Raw genomic sequence first — 20,361 nt, 5'->3', positions numbered from 1 at the left:
CTTTATAAACTTTTTCTGCTTGAAAACAATAAGGACGCTAATCAGAACTGTCAGTATACCCTGACATTTATGGTTTTATGTCGCTAGTAATTCTCATAGATTAAGACGGTGGTACACGTCACCGGTGTACAACATCGGCCATTAAAATTCATTCACTCTTTAACAAGTTAATTATTCACAATATCAATACCCACTTTTTTCTGTTTATTGATTTACTTACAAACCAACTAAAATTATTCATCGTAAAACGTTACATACTTTACACCCAGTTACTTTATAATAGTCAGTCATTGTCTGCAAATAACCCAAATCTAATATATTATCATTTATTTTGAATATATTTTATTTTAAATCACAGCCCACAATACAAACAGTATTATCACTGTATTACTATATTACCAATCAGGTAAAGGTTTATAAAATTATATAAAATAAAATTTTATTATTTAATCGCATCCCAAAAAAACAAACAAATTTAAATGTTCTTTCAGACAGAAAGGTTTCACAGTGAATTGGTCTGAAGTTAAAAGATGATGACATTAATTAATAAACTATACCTGATAAATTAGGCACTTTTCTAATATTACAGTATATATCTCATTCAGACTAATATTGTTAATAATCTTACTGTCTATCATAGAACTATGACACTAAAGAAGTACACTGGCATAAAATGAACCAGATGTGTAAAAAACTTTTTTAAATGAATCTTACAGAGTTCTCTTAAAAAAAAAATCACCTTCCCACACTCTCACAAGTGCTCTATGTTAGACACACACACACTAACAGCAAGTGGCCCTATCCCACATCCAGAAAGTCAATCTGATTTGAATTCCTAGTGAAGTGGCCATAACGTCGTGCAATTATTACAAAATGTTCTGGAATGTAATTTACTTAAAACAGCACAAAAGTAAATTGTGTGTTTAAAGTTTGCATTATGGAATGCTCAATGTTTTACATAATCTCTAATGTTGGTTTCCATTCCAGTGGTAATCCAGTGCTAAATACTTCCAGACAGATCTACGACAGACCCTCTCTTAAACGCAGACGGGTTTATGATCAGTAGGTCTACTGGCCCATGTAGTACTTGGTGGGCACGAATGGCATCTTGCTGACCACTGCTGGCACCGCTTTTTTCCTCACTTCCACCTGGATTGATGTGCCCACTTTACTGAAGCCAGCTTCCACATAGCCCATGGCGACGTTTTGCTTGAGGCAGGGGGAGGGGCATCCACTGGTGACCTCACCTAAAATAAAGTGGGCGGGAAATAACATCATATGGGTTTGGACATGAGGGTTAGTAAATAATGATTTTGAAGTATTCTTTTAAAGTGCCCCATTATGCTATTTTAAAGGTTCCTAATTTTGTTTTGCAGGTCTGCTACAATAGGTTTACATGCATCCAAGGTCAAAAAACACTTTAATTTCTCATAATATACATTGCAGCATCACCTCTTTTCTCACAGTGTCTGAAACGGTTCGATAAAGGATTCTGTCTCTTTAAACCCCTCCTTTCCGTGAGCCTACTCTGCTTTGATTGGTATGATGGCCCAGTCTGTTATGATTGGTCTACCGTTTACAGCGCATGCCGAAAAACAAAAACAAAACATTACTATATCAGAATTCAACGCTTCCTCAGTGCTTACATAGTGATACAAACTCAGTAATAAAGGTGTCACCTTTACTATATTAATTCAAGCCCGAGTCCTCATCCTTTGGAAGTGTGTGCAAAGTGAATTTGCTCTCACAGCACAGAAAAGAGCATCTTCTCAACATGTTGATAACATGAACCAAACTCTTCCAAGCCTCAGCTACAACTACAGTGCATGATGGCGGGTCAAATTAAGCATTGCTTGCGAGCAGCTAATGAAGACCTGGCACTATGCAAATTAGGGTACTATACGGTTATCCGGACCACACGTGACCACACGTAAATGTACTATACGGTTAACCTAACCCTAACCCAACCCTACCCAAATAGGTGTGGTCCGGATAACCGTATAGTTCCCAAATTTGTTACAAACCTACGTAGTTTCATGCAGAAAGTATGACTAAAGTCTAAACTCGTTTCAAGCTATTCAGAATCAGTTCTTTCTTTTGGGAGACAATAACTATCGTGCACTTTGAAACTTTGCAGACCTTTTACATTCACAAACATCTATATTACACAATACATGAAAGGTAATATCTGAAAAAGCATAATAGTGGCACTTTAAACACAAATGCATCCGTTACCTATAACCCTCCCATCGGTTGACAGGATGGGTGTGTGTTGTCTGACAGGTGGTCCAGTGGAGATCAGTCCCACTCTCTTTCTCTGAGTCTTTGCCTTTATTTGTGGAACAATAATGTCAGCACCAGGGAAATCTAGTTCCTGTCGACGGCGCTTACCTTAACACAAACCAATAGATTAACACCCAATACACTTTCATGAGAACTGAAAATAAAAGTCTTGACGCACCTATAGTCCAGACAAGACTTGCTTCCACAGGTGTGGTGGTCTCATCAATGTCATTGCCATAGAGACAAAGTCCTGCCTCCAGCCTGAGACTATCTCTGGCACCGAGACCAGCGAGTTTCACCTCACTATTGGCTAACAGCTTTTCAGTCACCGAGACAACGTCTCCAGGTGGTACTGATATCTGAATAAATCATGTGAACAGACAAGAAATTAAACTTTACATGCAAGCAACAAACAATAAAGACAAACCAAGCCCTGCCAAACTAGCTACTTATTTATGTTAGATAATACTTTTTATCAGATCTAATAGTTCCTATATTGCAAAAACAAAATATGAGATTTGAGCCTCTAATTACTTATAATAGTCATGTTTCTGAAAGAAGTCTCTTATGCTCACCAAGATTGCATTTCTTTGATCAAAAATACAGTAAAACAGTTACTGTAAGTCAGTTAAAATAACTGTTTCTATGATCCTTCAGAAAACACAAGGAGTCGAAAATTCTGATTTGGTGCTCAAGTAACATTTCTTATTATTATCAATGTTGAAAACAGTTGTGCTGCTTAATATTTTTGTGGAAATATATCAATCTTATTGACAACAAACTTCTGAATGGTAGTAAATAATATCAGGATAGTTGTCATACAATCAGATGGAGATCACACACACCTCAACTCCATCCTCCCCTGTATATCCGCAGCGTGTGACCCTGCAGCCCTGGATGCCAAACACTGTGGTCAAAACACTGGTCATAAAGGTCAGCTTCCTGAGGTCATCACCCACACCTTTCTGCAGAACCTGGGCCATTGATGGGCCTGTGTATACATGAATAAACATACAATCAATCAAATGCCAGAAAATGTACATAATACATTTAAAACACACACACACCAATGTATTCTAAAGTAATAAAGCAGGAATGTGGACAGTATTATCATGCAAGTACATCACAGACCCACAACTTACCCTGCAGAGCAATGAGACTTTCTTCCATGAACTCCAAATCTACATCATAACCTCCCGACTTAAACTCCTGCAGTCTGGCCTACAAACAAACACAAACTTTTGAGGAAAAAACACATGCGTGCAAATAAACATAACTACTCATAAATAAACATTAAACTACATTAATGAATCAGATTCATACCCAATAGTATTTAATAAAACTGGAAATGAAAAAATGTTAAGGAATTTGGATGCCCCCTTGTGGTGTTTCAGGTTAATATAAACTTTGCAATATCTACATTACTTTTTCACAGTCATTATTACAAATATTTAAATGCAATGATCAACCAATCACAATCAAACGATGAGCATTTTTTATTTTCATGAACTTTTACTGGCCTGCATATGAGCAGAGTCTTTGTCTGCACAGCCAGCATTGGAGACAACATACAGGTACTCCTGATCTGTCTTGGTCACAATCAGATCATCCATGATTCCTCCTTTAGTGTTTGTGAAGAGGGAGAGAGTGCCCTGGGGAAAAAAAAATTTTTTTTTGGATGACTAAGCAATTTTTTTTATTATTTAAAGCTGGCGTCTTTTCTTCCCTATTACGATGTATATCTAAATGAAACGGATTCTCAAACAAGAAAAAATGTAGGGCAGAACTTGAATTGATTGCATGGTTGTGGTTTGCTATTGATGCAATCTCATGTGAGTGACAGGTTGGAAGTAAGGAAGTGAGGAATATATTGAAGGGAATACAATATGTCAATATGTTGATGTCTAGAGAGAAACTCAATGAGTTCGAAAATACAACTTCCAACAGATATCCATTACTTTTCAAATCATTTTACAAAAAAAGTAGCTTGAATATCTTCACACTGCAAAAAAAAGTGATGTTCTTCCACAGTGTTTTTGTCTTGTTTTCCAGTACAATTGTCTAAAGATTCTTAAATTAAGATGCAATTACTGGAGATACAAAAAGTCTTGTTTTCTGTGAAACTGATCAAAATGAAGTGAGTTTACGCTTAAAACAAAAACTAATATCTGACAATGGGCTCAGAAAAATCAACTTAATTCAAAGGGAAGTTTTAATAATTTATTGACAGATATGTGTTCTTTTAAGCATAAATGCACATCATTTTGTTCTTCATTTTACATTTGCATCTTAAGTATATAAGATGTTTAGATATTTGTATTGGAAAACCGGACAAAAATACTGGTGAAGATATAAAAAAAAAAAATTCCAATGCATGGAACATTTAATGCCATAACTTTTTCCATTTAAGACTTTCTGTTCTGATTTAAGACCTTTTTAAGGCCTTAATTTGTGTAAGGGCAAATTAAGACTTTTTGAGACCCACAGAAACCCTGGAACTTGCAAGAAGGAGGGGAAGTTATTTTGATTAAAGATTTCAAGGGCACATTCATTTAAAAAAAAAAAAGATGTGCACAGATAATTCATTTATAATAATATTCCATAAAAAAAATTATCCATTTTGATTTAATGGTGACTAAATTTGCGGTTATTACCACTCTGTGTGTGCATCATACCTGGTTGTCTTTTAGTTCAGCAATGTCTCCAACAATCAAAGACTCTATAAACTTCACTCTGTCTCTACCATAGACTTTAGTCTGAGGAGAAAGCAACAAATCAGACACATTCAGACGCACTTCACACTACTACCTCATAATACTGAATATCCAATATTGGCAGGAATATTGGCACTTTAAACTGAATGAATTTTCATATCACACAATTTTTTACTCTATTAAAATCAGCATTGGGTAAAAAAAAATAAAAAATCCTACATACACCAACAAAGGCAGTACTTTGAATGTCTACACACTGACCTGCAGCATGTGACTGACATCGAAGATGGAGCAGTGCTGGCGTGTGTGCATGTGTGAGTTAATGTGACTGTCTTTGTATTGCACAGGCATACTCCATCCCGCAAACTCCACCATCTTACCACCCTGAGCCCTGTGGAAATCATATAGCAGGGTCTTCTTGGGTGCCACCTAGATACAGAGAAAAAGCAGTGCAAATAAATCATGTGGGATCAAGACAGTTCATATTTATTTAATAATAATAATAATTAAAAAGTATAATATTAATAGCCTAAAAACTTTAATTTCCATGGAATCTTGTCCAGCATGGGTTTAATAAATAAATTCCACAATGAATAAGATCATGTGCGTGATACTAAATCAGCTTATGGTGTGGTACTGTGACCTTTGACCTCAAGGACTCATGTGTCCAGCCACTCACCACACATTAGGCCACATTAGCTATTTACAGTTTACGAAACCAGTCCAAAGTCAACTAAGAAGTCTGAATGAGAGACTAGGACACTATCTGATCTACATGAGTGTGTGTGCTTGAGACTTTATCTTTATTACTTTAGGTGTCACACACTGTTAAGAAGTTAAAGAGAATTCAGTGTCCCGTGACCCTATTACTACCAGTTAAATTATTTTAATATTAATCATTGCAATTAGTACATGTACTTTTCATAAGATCATATTATTTGAGATACTAAAGGGATGTGGTTTAATTAATCTGTCACACCATATCATTGGAAATGAACTAGCAAAGGCAGAAAGAATAGCAGAGCATGACCTAATATATAATAAAAAAATAAAAAAAACTTTAAACAGTTCATGTATATCTGTCATACAAAAAAAAAACTCAAACTGTGCTACCAATTGTCTGCGTTTAATGACGTTACAGGGTGTTTCGTACGAAATAAAATATTGCCAACTGAAGTGAACTTATACAAAGAGAGCAGAGAGAGTGAGTGAGAGAGCAGTGAACACTCCGTAGGGACCCTATTTGAATAGGGGTGCATCAGTGTGTTTCAGTGATTCAGAGTGAAAGCCGCGAGGAGCCTGAACGGATGGACGCTCTCGTGCTCTTAATTAGCGCAGCAGCAGCTCGAGCGGACACTGGCAGCAGATGCGTGTTCCTCGCGCATGAACGACTAAACTAAAGCAATAAATTCAAAATCATTCAAAATAAGAATTACACTGAAATGCACCATGCAAACTTCCCCATTATACATCTTTAGTCTTTATTCACGGTTTTGCAAACACTTTGGTTTATTTTAAGTAGTTAGCAGATGATTTTGACGATCCCAGTACCGTGCATACCTCTGTGGAAGCTTGTCTGTCCTGCCGCCCCTTTCCCCCCAACCCGACAGTCCGCGTGGTTTCCCTTGAAAGTCGGTTACAGAGTCCGTTTGCTAAAACCCGAGCAAGCATGTTGTGTTTTGTTTAGTTTCACACCAATTCTTCAAAAGCCCAGCGCAGGCAACACGACCTCACTGTCAGCTCGTTTGAACTCGAATCACTCGTATTCTTCTTTCACTGCAAAACAAGGAGCGTGCCGTATAAATTCAGAGAATCCTGGGAAATGTAGGCTAGTTAGAATACCTGACGTGCACGTGCGATTGAGAAATTCCCACGGCCCATAAGAATATGGCGCATAACATAATAAATATAATATTAGAGATGACAAAGAGGTGGCCCTTATAAACAAACAAATATGGCAACATACAATTATTTTATCTATGAATCTGTGACGCTCGGTGTGAATCTTAACTGGTTCTGCTAGCTATAGCAAACCAATTCGCTAGTTTGTGAAACACAATCATTTATATATGTTGTAGTTTATATTCTACCCCAATACTATTGGAAGAATCTAGTGGATATAAGAATTCCTAGCTAAGCTGCATGTCAAACTCTCTCTAACGCTATAATGTCAAAGTTTTAATGCCTGGATCACGAAATGCACACAGTCTGCATGTTAAGCTACTGAATGATTATTTGCCCCCAAATCTATAAATAACCTCTCTTCTCGTCCATGAGACTGTAGCTATTTTTGGTCTGGGGATTTTGAGCTGTGTTTAGGGGTGGAGGTGCCAGGCGGACGAGACGGGCACAGAACGTTCAGACCGTATGAGAAGACCATCCAAATCACAGCGGCTTTCTCTACCTTTCTTTTCTTTAGTGTTTTTCCACAACGGAACCACGCAACAGGCGTCCACTGGCGTTTGATGAAGCCAGTCTGAGGGTAAGTTTACACGCGCACACGCAATTTGTTACGTATCTGGGCCATAGTAGAGACATTAAAAAGTTTAAATGAATTCACCCTATCTCAGTTTTATCTATTCAGTCAATATTCTTCTGAGACTATTCGAATGAGTCCTGGTTTAGAGTAATATGATGAGATGTTTGGTGAATGCAGTGCACTTGTGTTTACTGTCTTTATCTGAGGAGTAGGCTTAAGGGTTGAAAAGACTAGATTTTGAGTGGCAGTGTGAACAGTATCAAACATACAAATGTCCCTATTTGTTCAATATCATATCACTGCTGTTTCCAGGCTTTGAAAACGTACAACACAAGTAACACAGGATCTTCATGCATCAAAGTTGGCAAAATGTTTGAGATAAATATAGCTGTTAAAAAGAAACAGCACTATTGCATCACAGGTTAATGCAGTATATTTAACATCAATAAAGCTGCACTTAACTGTAAAACCATATGGCGTTAATTTAGTGTTTATTCATCATGGGGTTGGAGTATGTAGTCATAAACACATCTAAATGTCTTCTGCTCTTTATTTGTTAGGAAGAATAGTTCACCCAAACATTACAATACTGGCATCATTTATTCACTCTCATGTTGTTATGATGATGATGATGAAGCCTGTATGTGTTTCTTTCTTCTGTTGAAGACAAAATAAGATATTTTGACGAATGTTGGTAACCAGGCAGTTGACGGTAGGCTATACCCATAGACTTCCATAGTAGGAAAAAATACCATGGAAGTCAGTGGCTACCATCAACTGTCTGGTTACCAATATTCTTCAAAAAAATCGTCTTTTGTGTTCATCAGAAGAAAGAAACGCATACAGTTTTGGAACAACTTGAGTGAGTAAATGATGACATTTTCATTTTTGGGTGAACTGTCCCTTTAATGTAAACACAAAAGGAGAAAATCTGAAGACTGTTTTCCTTGCTCTGTCCCATGAAATTCCAATTACTTACTGGAACACTTCAATTTCTCACATGAAGTTCACATAGGCCTATGACAAAGCTATATAGGGTGCTTCTGTGTCTGTAGCCAGTTAAATGTAATTGGGGGAAATATTTCATGGAGGAAAGAAAGTCATGAAGGTTTGGAATGGCATGAGGGAGGGTAAATTTTTTTTAATTTATGTTTTTGAATTTTTAAATCAGGTTTGCATTATGTCTGTTTCTCAGTAGTGGGAGTGATGATGAAGTCCACTCCTTCTCCTCCTCCAGCATTTGTTCGTGTTAGCGAGCGAGACCTGACAGAGATTGAGCTCCATTCAGTCGATTCCATCAATGACCTGCACCGCACACACTCTGAACAGCACAGCAAAGGTATTTCATCGTGTAAGAGACTGTATGTATGACTTTAAAATACTTGTTGGTTTCGATACAACTCAAACCTACCTCTCACTGGCAGGGGTTCAGCCACCCCGTCCACCACCTCCTTCCTCCAACGGGAACCTCCAGATGCAAGATCGGGCAGTTGTCTATCAAACTGGTCAACCAGCCTGTATGAGCCGACTGAATGACATTTGCACTTCCACTACACGACACTATTTCTTAGCATGTGCAGCCATCATTGCGTTCCTCCTCATTCTCATTCTTATCTTCAGTTTTTTAGGTGAGAATTTCTGTTTGTTTAAGCTAATTAATGTTTTTTAAGGTTTTGGCTTCAATACAAGTTAAGCTCCATTTACAGCTTTTGAATAATTTTGACTTATACAGAGTCCCTAAGGGGACACAATGATGGAAAAATATATGATATAGGAGGAAAAATTATATTTCAATGCTTTGCGTTCTCTCGCAAAAGTATTGTGTTCTCCCGAGAAACTTTGCATTTTTACGGAGCTGCTAAAGGGACATGGTGATGGGGAAAAAATATGATGGTAGAAAAAATGATGTCAGTGCTTTTGCGTTCTCTCTGTAATGTTTTGCATTCCCCCGAGGAACATTGCATTCACATGCAAAATGTTTGCGTTCCCCCGAGAAACTTTGAGTTCATAAGTTTTGCGAAGGAACGCAAAGGTTTGCGAACTAATGCAAAGTTTCTTGGAGAAAAACAATTTTTTTTTGAGCGAACACAAAGTTTATTGTTGTTAAAGGGTTAGTTCACCCAAAAATGAAAATTACCCCATTATTTACTCACCCTGAAGCCATCCTAGATGTATATAACATTCTTCTTTCAGACGAATACAATTGGAGTTATATTAAAAAATGTCCTGGCTCTTCCAAGCTTTATAATGGCAGTGATCGGCTGTATATTTTTTGAAGTCCATCAAAGTGCATCCATCCATGATAAAAGTGCTCCACACAGCTCAGGGGGTTAATAAAGGCCTTCTGAAGTGAAGCGATGCGTTCTTGTATGAAAAATATCCATATTTAAAACTTTATCGACTAAAATAACTAGCTTCCGGCAGACGGCCGTATGCATCGATTTACGGTGGAAGAGTAACTCTTGACCTGACGCATGACGAACGCTGAAGCGCAGAGTATAGAGCAAAACAAAACACCAGTCACGAATTAGAAGTCTAAAATGACAATTTTTGAAGAGAAATTTCAGAGGAGTTTGAGTTTGTTACCCAGCCCTGTTTGTTTGAACCACGAGAGGCGTCAAACTTACGCTACTCCTACGTCATATATGCGTCACATGTTACTCTTGTGGCGCAAGTTGACTTGCGTAGTATGCATGCGTCGTCTGCCAGAAGCTAGTTATTTTAGTCGATAAAGTTTTAAATATGGATATTTTTCATACACGAACGCATCGCTTCACTTCAGAAGGCCTTTATTAATCCCCCAGAGCTGCATGGATTACTTTTATCATGGATGGATGCACTTTGATGGACTTCAAAACAGAAACAACCATTCATTGCCATTATAAAGCTTGGAAGAGCCAGGACATTTTTTAATATAACTCCGATTGTATTCGTCTGAAAGAAGAATGTCATATACACCTAGGATGGCTTGAGGGTGAGTAAATCATGAGGTAATTTTCATTTTTGGGTGAACTTGCCCTTTAAATTGTCAAAATTACTTTCTGTGGTAATCCTCATGCTGTGGACTGAGCTTTGAACCTGGACTATTACATTTAGAGGGCCTGTTAAACTGTTATTTCACCAATTAACATTGTTTTCTTTTACTAACCCTCCAGTCCTGCAGAGCAGTGCTCTCCACACACTTCTGGAGATGGTGAAACAGAAACAGGAAACAGCTGAGGAAATCTCCCAACTCTTACAACAGCTGCAGCAGAGCAGAGACCATAAGAACATATCACTCGACAGCAGAAACACTGCACTGTGACAAAACTACTGATTATGAGTCTGCTAATGATCCAGAACTTTACGTCAATGTGTGTGATTTTCTGTCTTTCTGTCATTAGTCAATTATCTTGCTCAAAAACATTCACTTACCCTGTTTGTGGAGTGTGAACAGACAATGTAGTGATTTAAGTGTTGTTTTTTACCAGTATTGTTTTGTACACGTGTTGGCAACTTGCTACATTAGTTTCACTACAGAAAATAATACAAAACCACACTAGGAAATTTGGAAAGAATATGTTTAAATATATTTTAATTAGCTGATATCACTGTAAACAAACACATTAGATTGTGACATAAATCATGCTTGATCAATGACGTTTTGAATGAGCAAGAACATTCACTATGGTGAGCTTTTGTGAGTGCTTTTGAGAGCACAATGACTGTAAATAATTATATAGACCATGATGTTCTATTTATGAGGAAAAAAAATATTTTAAAAGAATTAAAGAGTAAAAAAAATAGTTGACATGAAATCAAAATTGACTTTACTATTAATTATGTCCCTGGTCTTTTTGTTTATGATTTATCTGTGCTTTTAAAATGACTTTCTTTTTCTGCTTATGTCACTCAGGCCATGGGGTTAGAGTACAACAGTCAGGTTCCAGAAGTAAAAACCCCATTTGTTTTCCCCATAAGAGAATGATAACTTATAAATCTTTAAAGACAGGCCTACTGTGAGCTATGAGTTTGTTAATTGATGCACTGTGTAAAAAAAAAAGAAAAAGAAAAAAGTTGCTGCCTTAAATTTTTTAAGTGCAATCAACTTAGATGTATAAGTCATTTTTAACTTAAATTACATTAAACTGGCTTAAAAATTATTTGAATTTGAATAACTTATAAAATAAGTTAAAGTAATGTAAAAACATATGTTGTCATGACTCACTGATCACATTATTATTATTTTTATTTTTTTACAGTGTGGTATGTTTTTGTTGAAGCCTCCATTCCACATTATTTCTAATATATATTTTTTAATAACAGCGGTTTGTTTTTAACAGCATGATTTCTGGTGAAAAACTACATGCATGCGTTTAAATCTCCAATAATCAGAGAATCGAAACAAGCAAATCAGGGCAAAAAAATGAATGGGAAAAAATACTTCCAGAACTGTTGCACTCAATTGGATAATGTTAATAAACAGCTAAATAGCTATTTAGGCACTGTTTAGCAAAGATTCAAATCTGACTCCATTCTGGTATGTAACACCCACTTTTCACCATCCAACCAATTCCTGATGGTCCCACTCAACATTTTTTTTTTCATTGAATATCCTGTTTAATTAACTCATGTCACATTGCAGAAATGATTGCACATCCTTAGAAATTATTTTGATCGCATTTTTCTCCGCTCCATCCTTCATAACACACACACTTGAACTTTGACCTCATGTCGCTGAGAGGAAGAGCTTCATGGGTACCATGTAGAGGGATCATGTAACCCGAGTGAGGGTCCTGACGAACACAGCGTCCCTGGGAGTTACACATTCTTTCGCTGCAGTTCCTCACACTGGCCTGCAGGGCGGTGACATACTCTCCTAATACTGAGCCTAGGTAATCACGCAAGAGGGTGCACTGCCGCTGGAAAAAGACAGAAACTTATTATATATCATAACAGCTCCAGCAATGACTAATGATGAGGCATGTGCTAAGTCTAATATAGAATATTATACATTTTCAGTTTGTATATGACAGAACTTTTTTCATTAGGTTATCACACAGTGGTAAATCCAGACCATAAACTTTCACACACAGGTTAACCTTCTGACCTTGGACTCAGCGAAACTCAGCTCGCCCCATAACACAACTCCAGCGGCACCTAAAGCAGCACTCTCACCTAGTGTGTGCTCCAAATCCGTCTGAAAAGATACACACATATTATGATAAAGTTTCATACAATAATATCGTTTTTAAAGTCAGATCAGCCTAAATTAATACACTCTAAGCTTGAAAGGAAAGTATGTGAATGCTTTAGAATGGGTCAGAGAAAGTGTTGTTGAAATGTTGTTTATGAAATAAAGCTAAAATACAATAAAATATTAATATATTTAAATTAAAAACTTAAACCAAATGAAAATTAGATATGTTTGCTTTGCAAATAACTGAAATAAGTTAAGAGTTAAGTAGGCCTATACTAAAATGATAAACTGAAATAAAGGAAACTAAAAAAAAAGTTAATTGAAATAAGATGAAATAAAATGTAAATATTAGATGAAAAAACTATTACAGTAAACCCTGAAATAAAAATTAATTCAAACTATTTAGAAATATAAAATAATAATTAAGTGACAACTACTAAAATGTAAACTAAAATTAAGTAGAAATTTAAATAAAATAAAAGCTAATTGTAAATATTAATAAAAATAGCCATAATAAATAATAATACAATAACAGTTGTCAGAACTAGGGATTCACACATTTTACATTCTATCTGTTTCTGAGTTATGTTCATATTCTCAATAACCAATAAATGTCTTATATAAAAATGCTTTAATATTTGGTATAAATAAAAGAACAGTAAACACTCATATGAATCATTTTAAATGGATATTAATTTTGAAATTTGCTAAAAAATTACATTTAACAGTGTGATAAAATAATGTTTTTTAAAGATAACCTTTGATTGAATCTATCGCCCCCTTGAGTACGGAGGTTAGTTACAGTAACAGAAATGCATGCCAAGTTTCTAGAGTAATGCATTATTATGCGCTTGCAATTTATTGGCCAAGAATTCACATACTTGAGCTTGGATCTGGGCTAAAGGAGAACCATCCACTTGAAGATGAGAATGAAGTGAATAACTATTACTGTACTGGGCAAAACTCTGAACTAAACCCCCTCCTCTTTTAGAGTCTATTCTGGGTGGAGGTGAAGAGCCCACTAATGCATGATAAGACTGGAGCTCGGAGCTCTGACCTTCACAATGTAAAAACACTATGTGGAAATGGTCAGGGTGTTCTTGTGTAGGTACCTGATTCAGGAATGTCAAAGTGTGTGAGAACGCCACTCTGGTGTAGGGAAAAACAGGAAGTGCTTCAGTGCCAAGTGAATGCTGGGATGCCACTCGGAGGGCCTCAAGTACACGATGTCTCACCATTAGTTGAGCATGTGTATGTCCTGCCAGCTTACGCCACAGATAAATGCTGGGATACAGGGCGGTGGAGTGTTGCCATAGAAACGCCAGTCTATCATTCAAAATCTCTGTGCCATTGTGACACTGCCCCGTGTAGCCGCTTTGTCCTTGGCCATGATTGTTATAGCAACCGGGAAACCCATAAAACCCCCATAATCCCTCTGGGCAGAGGCGAACACCAAGGCGCAGAGTCTTTTCCATAAACGCTCTTGCCGCTAATTCAAACTCAGCCTTCGCCTTGGATTTCACTTCGTCCTCTGACATATCTGGATGTTTCCACCTAACCAGCTTTTTCGAAAATTTCCGATATGCAATTCTGGCCCCGAAGTTCCACATCCATATGGGCTGCCACGCCTCCCAATCTAGCACAGCTAATCCGCTGAACATCCGTCCCAACACTTCAACGATCTGCGCCTCAGCCAATGAGAGATGAGCCTTTAGGAATCCTTGTTGAGGCAGGCCACCATTGACTTTTAACCCCTGACGGTTGATGTAGGGGTAGAGGCCCAGACGGCGCTGATAAAATATGCTCATATTCTGACCCTGAAATCTCTGCTGTGAGTTATGTATAATGTTGTACTGGCGCAGCGGCAGGGAGACTCCGTATCGACGCTGACATCGAGCTGTAGGCATATTCCAGATCACTGAAAAGCCACGCCTCCCGATGACAGACTCCGCCCCCTGAACCATATTCTGAACAGGGTTGCTGGGAAACAAAATGGCTGACAGGGCTAAGGTGAGGATGGGATGAATCGAAGATCTCAAATGCATGCCTATGAAATACACACAATTAGTGTCATTCATTATAAGTGACATACATTGCAGCAAATAATCCAGAAATGAGTCTGGAACTATTCAAATTGTGTACTTAATTTAAGAAATAAACTTTTATAATAATTTGAATCACCACTTTTATGAGCTCATGAGATATTACATGGAAGGTTTATAGTGTAAAGATGCACTACAAAATTCTGGCTTCTCTATCACAATCTGAGTTTGAAACATAAAATATCATTACATTTTTTAAATACATTTATAAATATATTTAATATGCACTGATCCCTCTCTGCTACATACATACATATACAGTCTCAGGGTGCTATTTTTTTTTTTTTTCATTCTTTATTTTGCAATTCACAGGTTTAGTGCAATATATTTCTTATTACTGATAGATTTAAAACACTACAAATTGATTATTTTTGTATTATACTGTATGTTTAATATTTGTGTCATATAACATTGTTTGTGTTGTATAAATCGTATATTTGTATAATGTGTTGTATAATTCACTTTCTAATTTCTTTATACATGTTTATAATGACAATAAAGGTTATCTAAATCTAAAAGAATATTTAAATAGAAAACAAATAGAAAAATAGTCATTTTAAATTGTAATGATATTTCACGATATTACTGTTTTACTGTATTCTGGAGTGAGCAGCAAGCATGGAGACTTCATTCAAAAACATTTAAATATCTTCCTGGCCCCAAACTTTTGAACAGTCGTGTGAATTTTAACATAAAATCCCAATGTTGATAAAAAGGAAATGCCCAAAGAAACATTACGCATCAACAACCCAACCTCAAAATGTGATCCTATTAAATGACAAGCACAAAATGTGAAGTTATAGAATGTTTATTTTTTAAATAACCATTTGAAAGCAACAGAAAATCTCAGCAATTTCCATTAGAGGGTTGTGATAAAAGATTTACCTTTCAATCCTTTTTAAAATATAAAACTAAATAAATAACAGTTAAAGGAACACTCCACCATTTTTTGAAATAGGGCTTATTCACTTTCTTTCCTACATTTAGATAGGTGGGCAAATGCATTTTTGTCTCAGTGCATGCATTGTTTTAGTTTGACAGGGTCGGCGCTAGCTTAGCTTAGCATAATGAATGGAATCCTTTGTTGCCAGCTAGCATGGCCTGAGTAAAAGTGATAAAAAAAAAAAAACACCTAATTACTTCTTGTGGCCTGCATATTCACAACAAGTACAAATAGTGATGCAGATTAACACTAGGCGATTTCCTATGCTGATATTCCTAAAACGGTGGAGTGTTCCTTTAAAACAAAGTAAACTGATTAAGGCACATTCAGATTGTCACAGTATTTCCAGTCAATACAGTTCAATCAGGGTCTTCCTTGAACCTGTAAACACTGTTTTTGTGTATCCCTGAATAATTACAGACTGAAGGAGTGTAGCCTGAGTTTCAGATGTCCTTGTGCATCCAGAAGATGGGCAACCCTCTGTTGTCTGTGTATGGCGTTTGCTCCAAAGTCTGACTTACTGGAACCCAGGATGACGGAGGACAAGATGGAGGAGGTGGAGGAGCAGAAATAGGGGGAGGAGGACAGGAGAGTAGAGGAGGAGGTGGTGGTGGTGGAAGAGGAGGAGGTGGTGGTGGAGGAGGAGGTGGTGGTAAACCAGAAAGTGTAGATGGTGCAGGATTGCTAAACAACTTAACATCACACTTCCTCTCTTCGTCCTCGTTCTCTGTGCTTCTACAGAACTTGTGCAACACCTCCATAGGCATGAAGGAGGCCAGCGTCCCGACACTTTGGACAGGTTTGGACAGCACAAACTCCAGATGGGCGTAGAAGTGCTGTTTATCATGGGTGGTTAGGCACAATCGGGTGCAGCCCCGTCCTTTGGCATACCGTTCAACAGCCTCCATCAGGATACGGCCGTACCCCTTCCCTCGCAGCATGTCGCACACCACCACCGACTCCACAAACAAACTACGGCTCCCCAGGACACGGGACAAGCGGGCGTGGCCTATTACCTTCTCGTCTTGACTCCGCCTCTTCCCCTTCAGCAGCAGGAGACACACAGGATAGCTGTGGCTCGACTGGCGGAGCGAGTGAATTCGCGCCCCCATGCTGCGTTGCCATTGGGCATTGAGTAATTCAGCACACGCCTCCACTAAGTCCCAGCGCTCATGAAGAGGTTCGGTTCGAACTACTGCGCAGCTCACGTCGCCATCGCACCTGCACACACGCCAAGGACACGGGGTCAACACCGGGGTCAGAGAGTGTTGCTTTTGAACAGCTCAGGAGTTATTTCGCAGTTTAAAGCTTTCTTTATTAAAAAAAAAAAGTTAATTTACTACTAACCCCCGTGCTGTTTCAAACCTATATTACTTTTTTCTTCTGTGAAAGACTATATTTTGAATTCAAACATGTTGTTTTGGACCCCATTGACTTTCATTGTACAGAAAAAGTCAGCTTTCAGTTCAAAATATCTTCTTTTGTGTTCCACAGAAGAAACTTCAATACAGGTTTGGAATCACGTGAGAGTGAGTAAATGACAAATTTCCATTTAAAGGGATTTTACACCCAAATATTACATTTTTCTTCCTCCGTTATGAGCCATGCAGTGTGCAGAACAGAGGAGGAGTCTCCACTTGATTTCTTGAAAATCACTTATTTTCTACAGTTATTTCTTTAACTTGTTGCAACAGTTTATCACATCACTTCCACGTGTCATTTTCACATGCATACAAAAGCTAGATTAATAAAATCATTGTAAGTAATTCTAAGCACTAATAAACACAACCAGAAACAATGGCAACAACCTATTTCATGAGTAGTTTTTTTCTCATAGCACATTTTCTCTGCTGAAGTTAAAATAGCAGAAGCTGTGGTCTTGATGTGTGGCTATTGAGTTTGTCTGAATGTGTGATTCCTGTTACACCACATGGACTTCATACTAATGTGAACTAGTCTAGAAAAGAATATAACTGTAGACAGATATAAAAAAATTTTTAGCTTTGACATTTGTGTTCAAGTTCAGTTTAGACACATTTTCAGTATGTCTCAGAGATATGCAAATTTGCTGGTCAGAGTTCAGCAAATTCATTAAATTCGGTACAAACTTCTTCGCTTTTGCTTGCATTTCTATGTATGAATGGAAGTTAATGAATCACCCAAAAATGAGAGTGAGTAAATTACAGATTTTTCCTTTTAAAGGGAATATTCTGCCATCAATTATTCACCTTCAAATTATTCCAAACCTGTTTTTTGTATGGGGGAAAAAACTCTGAAACGTTTTTCAAAATATATTTTTTTCCACAGGAGAAAGAACAACATACGAGCGAGTAAATGACAGAATTTGTATTTCTGGGTGAACTATCCTTTTATATCTAGAAACCATCTAATATGATGTTTTCAATGCACCTAAAGAGCAGGGTGGGCAGTGGTCGATATAATTCTGATATATAGGCCTAATATAGCAGTTCATGACCAATCATGTTCATGTATGTTCAATGATAAGCACAAAAACACAAAACAAAACAAAAAAACAGCTGAAATGAAACAAACTTCTATTTTAGATAGATTAGTTCACAAATGGAAGCACGGTTTGTTGACCAAGGGGACAAGGTTGTCGGCTAATAATCCCAAAATTATCGGCCAATATGATTTATCACTAGTTAGGACATTTTAATTATGAACAGAAGAACCACACGTATAAATATAACATGCATTTCTCATCTTCTCTTGCTTGCTTTCTAATCTAGTTTTCTAATAAGCCTGGCATTGCATATTGCGAATATTGCTGGCTCTTTGACTAATTGCTTTTGTTCCTCTTTTGTAAGTCACTTTGGATAAAAGCAATTGCTAAATGCATACACGTATATGTTAAATGTAAATGAATGATAGTAATAGGTTCTTTGCTAAAACCAAAGACAGAACCATCAATGGACTAACAAAAAGGATGCAAACTCAGATTCAGCATGTCAACATAAATTAGAATCCATTTTCACTCCAAATAAAAAACACAAATCTACCAAAACGAAAACACAGAAAAGTTTGAGAATAAAATAACCAGCCTCACCTGCGGTGCTCAGAGAGACAGAACTGCCAGTTAATGTTTCAAAACTGTCTCTCATGCAACCGAGGGTTAAAATCAGGAAACAAGAGGCTTAAGCGATCCATTTCTCTGTAAGCTTCATTTAACACTGGCCTGGGGTCAGTTTAGCTGGTATCAATTACTGTGGTTTTAGTGTGGAGAGACTGGTTCTAGATCAGTAATGAAAGGAAACAGCTTTCAACAGCTATTTTAACTTTACCATTGCCAAGTGTGAAATGCTGATGGGAAGTGTGTGGGTTTTTGAAAGGGTTGTGCTATAAATGTTTGCAGGCCCTAATATGGTGAGAGACGCATTAAAGCTATCTAAAGTCATTTAACATGTCCATGGAATTTCATGTCCATTTTTGTCTGGTTTACTTTCAAATCAATTGACCTCTGGTTTTAAGCTGAACCTTGATCTATTTGTTCCTCTCTCTCAAATAGAGGTGTATTCAGGATAATTGGAGAAAAAAAAAAATTCGGTCATCTCAATGGCAAAAATAGGTGTCCCAAATTTACCTGTAGCCTAATCTCCAATGTGGGAGTCATTCATCGTCAAAAGCAATGCGACTCTCTGACAAGAATTGACGGGAGTTTGATTTAACATTTTTAAATATGACAAGAGCTTATGTGCTATCGTATTACGTTTATAAAATTAATTGCTAAAAGCTCCTTCTTTAAAACAACGTTAACAGCATGCCGGAACAGTCAAGAGCACAACACGACAGACTTAAGTCAGAGAAGTGAACAGATAAACAAACACAGCAAGCGGTTACGATTCCCGTTCGACTGCTTGTGAGAGACACATGCAATTTATTTTGGATTTAGTTCTAATCTGTGATACCTACATGCTGAAAACTTTATCGCTGTCACATCAGCTGTCTTCAGAAATCTTCCTCTTCTTCTAGTGGAGCAGATGAAACAGCACGAGTCGTTTTACTGCCACCTACTGGACCAGCTCTTACACTTTAAACATAACCTTGTACATTCTGGATGATCGATATTATTATTAGTTTTAATTATAATTATACCATATATTAATATTTTTTACAAACCCAGACATTGCAATCAATCACATACAATTTGTATGTCTTCTTTAGATATTTTTAAAAGTGTTTTTAATAACCAGAAGAAGTCATATATTTTAAGTATAATATATTTTGTATTGTGGGGAATAATGAATATATTGTGGGGAATATATAAAATTATTACTTTATATAAAATTACAATATTTGTTCCAAAAGTATTACAATGTAATATGTAGGCTAGGCCTACGCAAAAATAAATACTGAAATAATTTTTCACTCTTTATTATACATTACTGGGCTACCTGAAAAATGCTTATTTTTATGACAGATTTAAAAAGTTTAAGATTGAAACGACGCCATGAGCTTTTAGAAGAGGCTAGCGTTCTAAACGACTCTTTCTCGTGCTCAGTCTCTTCGACTCCACATTTAATAGATGATGTAGCTGTTCTTCTCGCGGGATAAATGACGCGTATCTTAGTAGGAAACTCCATGTTTGCGCTCCGTTGGACGGGGTGGTTATTCTCTCTAATTAAATGAGCTTTATGCTATAG

General features: G+C 37.1%; 4 protein-coding genes across 7 annotated transcripts; 1 reads left to right on the top strand and 3 right to left on the bottom strand.

Annotated features, from left to right (window-relative positions):
• Nucleotides 1-333: 333 nt before the first annotated feature.
• amt (aminomethyltransferase) lies at nucleotides 334-6,732 on the bottom strand. The gene is made up of 9 exons (XM_081349334.1): nucleotides 6,558-6,732; nucleotides 5,259-5,426; nucleotides 4,959-5,039; nucleotides 3,804-3,935; nucleotides 3,426-3,504; nucleotides 3,129-3,274; nucleotides 2,462-2,642; nucleotides 2,236-2,391; nucleotides 334-1,247 (listed from the first exon to the last, which is right to left on the bottom strand). Exons 1-9 carry the CDS (start codon nucleotides 6,666-6,668, stop codon nucleotides 1,069-1,071), a joined length of 1,233 nt encoding a protein of 410 aa, XP_081205460.1. The 5' UTR covers nucleotides 6,669-6,732; the 3' UTR covers nucleotides 334-1,068.
• A 91-nt stretch (nucleotides 6,733-6,823) lies between these two features.
• Nucleotides 6,824-11,279, top strand: LOC308680890 (uncharacterized protein). Of its 2 annotated transcripts, none has more exons than XM_081349336.1 (4): nucleotides 6,824-7,479; nucleotides 8,672-8,815; nucleotides 8,901-9,104; nucleotides 10,632-11,279. In XM_081349336.1, the coding sequence occupies exons 2-4, from the start codon at nucleotides 8,683-8,685 to the stop codon at nucleotides 10,778-10,780; spliced, it is 486 nt and encodes a 161-aa protein (XP_081205462.1). In that variant the 5' UTR covers nucleotides 6,824-7,479; nucleotides 8,672-8,682; the 3' UTR covers nucleotides 10,781-11,279. The 2 variants fall into 2 exon arrangements, with proteins under 2 accessions (XP_081205462.1, XP_081205463.1); XM_081349337.1 differs by having other exon boundaries at nucleotides 7,278-7,479; nucleotides 8,901-8,993.
• Nucleotides 11,026-19,015, bottom strand: hyal3 (hyaluronidase 3). The gene is made up of 4 exons (XM_081349333.1): nucleotides 18,768-19,015; nucleotides 13,768-14,702; nucleotides 12,566-12,655; nucleotides 11,026-12,377 (listed from the first exon to the last, which is right to left on the bottom strand). Exons 1-4 carry the CDS (start codon nucleotides 18,820-18,822, stop codon nucleotides 12,117-12,119), a joined length of 1,341 nt encoding a protein of 446 aa, XP_081205459.1. The 5' UTR covers nucleotides 18,823-19,015; the 3' UTR covers nucleotides 11,026-12,116.
• naa80 (N-alpha-acetyltransferase 80, NatH catalytic subunit) lies at nucleotides 15,059-19,726 on the bottom strand. 3 transcript variants are annotated; one of them, XR_014028962.1, is made up of 3 exons: nucleotides 19,631-19,726; nucleotides 16,013-16,921; nucleotides 15,551-15,694 (listed from the first exon to the last, which is right to left on the bottom strand). XR_014028962.1 is itself a non-coding variant. In XM_081349335.1 (2 exons), coding segments are annotated over exons 1-2 (780 nt in total). In that variant the 5' UTR covers nucleotides 19,633-19,726; the 3' UTR covers nucleotides 15,059-16,143. The 3 variants fall into 3 exon arrangements, 1 of the variants encoding a protein (XP_081205461.1); XR_014028963.1 differs by having other exon boundaries at nucleotides 16,025-16,921; XM_081349335.1 differs by having other exon boundaries at nucleotides 15,059-16,921.
• Nucleotides 19,727-20,361: the final 635 nt, after the last annotated feature.

Source organism: Scardinius erythrophthalmus, assembly GCF_964197995.2.
Source record: "Scardinius erythrophthalmus genome assembly, chromosome: 20".
In the NCBI taxonomy this organism is placed as follows: domain Eukaryota; kingdom Metazoa; phylum Chordata; class Actinopteri; order Cypriniformes; family Leuciscidae; genus Scardinius; species Scardinius erythrophthalmus.
The sequence above is the reverse complement of the archived record's forward strand: the minus strand, read 5'-3'. Positions and strand labels throughout refer to the sequence as shown.